General features: G+C 54.1%; 1 protein-coding gene across 1 annotated transcript; it reads left to right on the top strand.

Moving 5' to 3' along the window:
* The first annotated feature begins 2,857 nt into the window (after window positions 1–2,857).
* Window positions 2,858–5,334, top strand: Prxl2b (peroxiredoxin like 2B). Its single transcript, XM_028891439.2, has 7 exons — window positions 2,858–3,049; window positions 3,280–3,484; window positions 3,800–3,851; window positions 4,419–4,482; window positions 4,580–4,655; window positions 4,849–4,967; window positions 5,145–5,334. The coding sequence occupies exons 1-7, from the start codon at window positions 2,897–2,899 to the stop codon at window positions 5,169–5,171; spliced, it is 696 nt and encodes a 231-aa protein (XP_028747272.1). The 5' UTR covers window positions 2,858–2,896; the 3' UTR covers window positions 5,172–5,334.
* The last annotated feature ends 666 nt before the right edge of the window (window positions 5,335–6,000 follow it).

Genomic DNA, 6,000 nt, shown 5'->3' with positions numbered 1-6,000 from the left:
TAGGTGTGGCCTTGCTGGAGGAAGTATTCCACAGAGGGTGAGTTTGGAGCTCTCTCTCTCTCTCTCTCTCTCTCTCTCTCTCTCCTCCTCTCCCTGCCTAACGATCAGGATATAGCTCTCAGCTACTGCTCCAGTGTCTGCCTGCATACTGCCATTATCTCATCCATGATGAAAATGGACTAAACCTCTACAACTGTAAGCAAGTTCTCCATTAAATGCTTTCTTTCATAATAGTTGCCTTGGTCATGGTGTCTTCTCACAGCAATACAACAGTGATATAAAATAGATGGATTCTCCTTTTTCTACCCAACCACTATTCAGGGACATTGCTGAGGGTTGTGTTTGCCCTGATAACTCTTGAGGAACCTCTACATCATCCTGTTTGTGGGCCACACACACACACACACACACACACACACACACACACACACACAGGCTCCTCCAGTCTGCTGTGCCACAAGTAATTATACCTTATCCCTTGCATTTATGCCCTGAGTCTCATATTTTCTGATAACAGTAAGGAGTGATAGCTAGCTTGCTCATTTCCAGGCTAGAAAATGCTTTGTGGAAGACACACACTTCCCTGCCCCCAGCATCCACCTGGCCATTGCTGAGCTCTGGCCAATGCCATGTGCCCCAGCTCTGCTCTGCCAGGAGAAAGGCGTGTTCCGGGTGCCATGGCTCCCGTGGCCTGGATCTTAGCATGAAGCAAGCACCAGGAGCAGAGCTCCACCCTCTGACACACAGGAGCAGGAGGTAGAACTTGGTTGCTGGGATCAACTGGTTTAGGTTGTCACTGTAGCACACCCAGTGAAAGCGGACACAAGTTGATGGATTAAGGTTTACAGGCAGATAAACCCAGCTGCCTCTGAGGCTGGCACTTCTTTACTTGAATATTGTTTAATTCCATGTGTTATTAATATTTGTGAGAGGTCAAGAATATACCACACTGACTTTGCTGGTTTGGCATAAGAACCAATAAAAGCAGAAGCTAAAATGATCATGCCAAAGAGGCCCTCCTTACCCTGGAGGAAAACACCACAACCCTGCCCTCAAGGGTGAAGAAGTCAGCAGTCCTGATAGAATTCTGAAGCTATCCTGTTCAAACAATTCACAGGTTTGCCTCCACACAGAATCAACGCACCTCCCCTCAGCTTACGATCATTCTTTGTCCTGTGTAGCACACAGGAGTGGCCTCATGTTTCCAAGGCTTCACATCCTTAGTTTAGGAACCTCTGTTTCATAAAACTTGGAGCAAAAACTCTACAGTGCTTTCCTCCTGTTGATCTGTCATACCACATTTTAATTCCAGGTCCATCTAGGACCCCATGAGGATGGAGGTGAGGTTCTGCCACACTCTGTGTGTGTGTGTGTGTGTGTGTGTGTGTGTGAGAGAGAGAGAGAGAGAGAGAGAGAGAGAGAGAGAGAGAGAGAGAGAGAGGAGTTGCCTCATGGAGCAGGCCTGCTGGCTCTTCTTGCTCAGCATGCAGCACTTTCTGCAGACTTCCTCCCACCTTCCTGGGAAGGACCCTCTGCTCCTGTACCCCTGAAGAGCACGCAGAGGACCCCCACCTCTGACTTTCTTCTGGTGGTGCCCCTGAACCAGTGGCCATTCTCTACAGACCAGCTCCTCCTCTGGGCTCTGCTTTTTCCTTTCCTTTCCTTTCTGTACGTATGTTGGTGCACCTGTGCGTGCCGGTGGAGGCCAGTCTTCCTCAGTCCTTCTCCATCTTATTTCTTGAGACAAGGTCTATTACTGAATACGGAGTTCACTGGTTCAGTAGACTGGCTGGCCAGTGAGCTCCAGAGATGGCATGTCTTTGCTTCCCCAGCACTAAGATTACAGACACCTGCCTCTTTACTGGGTCACCTCCCCAGCCCTATTCTTGTGTTTATAGTGTTTTGCCTGCATACATGTTTGTGCACCATGTGCATGCCTAGTAACTAAGGAGGGCATCAAAGGCCCTAGAAATGGAGTTACAAAGGGTTGTGAGGCACTGTGGGGATGCTGAGAACCAAACTGTGGGTCCTCTGGAAGAGCAGCTAGTGCCATCTCTCCAGCCCCTCACCTCTACTCCTTTTGACATGGTGACATGGTTCCTGACTTGCTGACTTCTGCCTCACCACTTTTGGGTATCATGGTGATTCTCTTCCTTTCCCAGCCTCTGCATTCGTTTGTGGGCTTGGGAATACAGCCAGTTCCAGGAGCAAAAGACCTACTGCCTGACTGGTCAGGCTGCCCAAGTGGTGCCCAACTCCAGTCAAGCAGGGCCCGAACTTGGCAGTGGAAGCTCACATCACAGGGCTTAGTGAGGAAAGGCCAGGACAAGCCGATTCCCGAGCCCTCTACTCTTCCATGGGGGCACATTGCTGTGAGCTTCTGCTTATCTCCTTCGGGTTGTTTTACTCTCGAGTCCATGGTTTAAAAGCTGACGTAAACACAGCAGGAAACGTACTTTAGGACGAAAGCCAATACATTTTTGAGAAAATGCGACACCCTGGGAATTTTCAAAGCAGGAACCCAAGCTCTGGAAAGGCTGGTCCTTTCCTGTAATTAAGTGCCACTGCCCTACTGTTCCTCACACTGGTGACACGTGAGTTCGGGTCTCCGCTTCAACTCCAGCGCCACTGCCTTTGAAGGACTTGTACGTGCCGCCTGACGCGAGCTGACTGCCCCACGAATGCATCCTGCGCAGGCGCACCGCTTGCGGAAGTCCGTCGAGCTTCCCCTGCTACGCCATTGGCCAACGGGCTCATGCATATGCAAATAAGCAACCCAGTTCCTCCCCCACGTAGGCGGACGGATCTTCAGCGAGGGGTGGGAGGGAGTGAGTGCTGGGCCATCCGGGGCGGGGTCTGGGGCGGGACAAGGGCGTGGCCCGGCGGACCCCAGGGGATGGTGCCGCCCTCCTTGACTGGGAGAAGCGGCGGAGTGTTCCCGACCAAGGTTCCGCGGGGCCCGGAGCAGAAAGGGACCGAGGAAGCCATGAGTGTGGTGGACCTTAGTCGCGTGGGCGCGTGTGTCTTGAAGCATGCGGTGACAGGGGAGGTGAGGCCTGACCGTCGCAGGGCGGAGAACGTATCCCAGCACCTGCCCCGGTGTCCTGCCTACTCACATGGGCTAGGATGGGCGTCCTGAGGGGTCCCGTGGGTTCGCATGCTGGGCGTGGGTATAGCTGGTGGCTCACAGAGCAGGATCACCAGTGGGCACTGCGGGACACGTGGGGCTGCAGGACCTAAGGAAATGAGCCCACGCCCCCTGACAGCTCCATTCTTCAGGCCGTGGAGCTGCGGAGCCTTTGGCAGGATAAAGCTTGTGTGGTGGCCGGTCTGCGACGCTTCGGCTGCTTAGTGTGCCGTTGGATCGCCCAGGACCTCAGCAACCTCCGGAGCTTCCTGGATCAAAACGATGTGCGCCTAGTGGGCGTGGGGCCTGAGGCCCTGGGTCTGCAGGAATTCCTGGATGGTGGCTACTTCTCAGGAGGTGCGACTCTTCCCGGACTCAGAACCTTGGCTGGCCTCTCCGCCAAGCCCTGTCCATCCCTTTCCAGGCCCAGCAGGAACATATTCCTATGTCAGCGCTCTCCGCTCTCCCTGCCCTTCCTCCAGCCTGTGCATTGGCACCTAGACCTAGTGGCAAAGTCCCAGTGAGTTTTGCCCTTCCCGTTTAAGCAGTGCTGACATTCAATCCCTCCTTGCTCCTCTTGGCTTGGTTTGGTTGAGCTGGACACCGTAAGTGGAGGGGACAGATGGCAGAATGTAGGAGGCCTGGACACATGCCTGTGGCTTTCCTTTCTAGAACTCTACCTTGATGAGAGCAAGCAGTTCTACAAGGAGCTGGGCTTCAAGCGGTAAGTGACTGAGGGAGCATGAGACTAGCCAGGGACAGGACAGAGTGGCCGCTGCTCTCTTGTTCTGCATCTTCTTGCTGCCACCCTCTGCTGTGCTGTTGAGTCTGTCCCCCGGTAACTGACTCTGGTGGCATGGGCAGTTTCAGCTAGCCCTTCTTTGGGGTCTTCTCATGGTCCAAGCCAGGCCTGCCCTCAGCAGTCTGCAATTTCATAAACAGGAGGGACCTTGGAGCCCAGTGCCTTAGTCATGGCCCATTTTAGTCCTCTGTTGCCACAGACTGTCTGTCATGATGGGCAGTGCCGACTGAGCACTGGCCCATCATGACAGATCCCTGGGCACACCCAGCGTGGAGCTCAGTCCTCACTTTCCACCACCTCTCCTGGGCCTCAGGTCAGCTGTATTCAGCCTGGGGCTGGCTCCCGATGCTTCTGTAGATGTTCCTGGTTAGGCTGGTTGCTGGTCTGGCTGAGCCCTTGGTAAGATAAGTGGGTGGGGCAGGACACTGGAGTAGGTGTGGGTGCTTGTGTTTCTCCAGAATCTGGACTAGGGACCCTGTGTCTTTGTAGGTACAACAGCTTGAGCATCCTGCCAGCTGCCCTGGGAAAACCTGTGCGTGATGTAGCCTCCAAGGTCTGTGGTGGTCAAGATCATGTAGGATTAGAGCATGGTGGGAGTCCCTGGGGACTTCCCTATGGGACTGATCTGGGCCCTGTTCCTGTCTTTCTAGGCTAAGGCTGTTGGCATCCAGGGAAACCTGTCTGGTGACCTACTGCAGAGTGGAGGGCTGCTGGTGGTCAGCAAGGGTGGGTCAGGGCAGGCATAGGACTCCATCTTGCCCATCTTGGTGGTCCATGTCCTCACAGCCCCCGCCCCCCAGCTCTTGTGTACCTGGTTGTGAGGTTGGGGGCTGCTTGGCTTGGTTAGTGGATTACCCTCTCTCTTCCTAGCACATGGGTGTAAGATACAAGCAACTTGCCTGCCTGCCTGTGGCTACAGGTGGTGACAAAGTACTGCTACACTTCATCCAGAAGTCCCCAGGAGACTATGTTCCCCAAGAGAACATCCTGCAAGCCCTGGGTATCTCTGCAGAGGTCTGCTCCGGCAAGCCACCCCAGGTGAGTAGAGGCCTTGGGAAACACTGCTTGTTACCCAGCCCCAAGTGTGTGCGCATGGGTTAGACTGTTTCCTGTGTCCAGCATGCCTCCTTCCCTATTCGATCAGTGGGTGGGCACCACTGCTCTTGGCCTCTGAGGAATATGACCAGACTGACAGGGTCCCTGTTTTCCCTACAGTGTGATGAAGAGGTGTGTGGGAGGTGATGCCTGGCCTCTGAGGACTTGGAGGCATCAACAACCTTGGATGTATTTGGAAAGAATCACTGTGGAGCCACTGGGACAGGATACTGGACATTGTCTCATCCTGAACAGCAATGAGCTATTAAAGTGCACGTCCTGGGCAGTGAGTGTCCTCACTGCTTCCCTACATTGCATCCTCTGTAGTTCCTACTATACTGTTGGTCCCTCAGGTAGGAGGGATGTCCAAGGGTCATCTTCCTGGAGGACAGACTTCAGGCTTTGGTTATGGGACCCTGGGAAACAGCGTCATTTCCTTCCAAGGCTGCCGAACACTGTAGCCCACTTTGTTGGGGGATGTGGACTAGGACTCTGGCCCCAGCCCCACATGGAGCCCAGTTGCGGGGAATTGGGAGGCAGGTGTCTGCTTGTGTCTGTGGTGGAGGTTGGTGGCTGAGTGGGTTCAGGGAAGAGGTGGCAGATGAAGACTGAGGAACCATTTCCAGAGCCAGAAACCCTTTCCTGATCAGAGTGGCTGGTGCTGTCCTGGAAGAAGCCTGATCTGGCTGAGCATATGTTTCCCCAGGGTCCTAAGGTCTGAGCAGAACTCCAGACACCCTACCATCTCAGGTCTCCCCTTCTCAAGGGCTCATCCCTCTAGGTGGGCTCTGATGACCAGCTTAGCACTTTCTAAGTCCAAACCAGGGTGACTGCAGTATTCACCTTGCTGTCCTCCCTCTCTCCAGGGATCATCTGTAAACAGCAGGTAATGCCCCCTTTGCCATCTAGACCATCTCTGGCTTCCACATTCCACCTGCTGCTCCTCATGTCTTGAGGTCCCTCTGCCAGGTACTGA

Source organism: Peromyscus leucopus, chromosome 2 (assembly GCF_004664715.2).
Source record: "Peromyscus leucopus breed LL Stock chromosome 2, UCI_PerLeu_2.1, whole genome shotgun sequence".
NCBI lineage: Eukaryota > Metazoa > Chordata > Mammalia > Rodentia > Cricetidae > Peromyscus > Peromyscus leucopus.
Note: the sequence above shows the minus strand (reverse complement) of the source record. Positions and strands in the feature narration are given on the sequence as shown.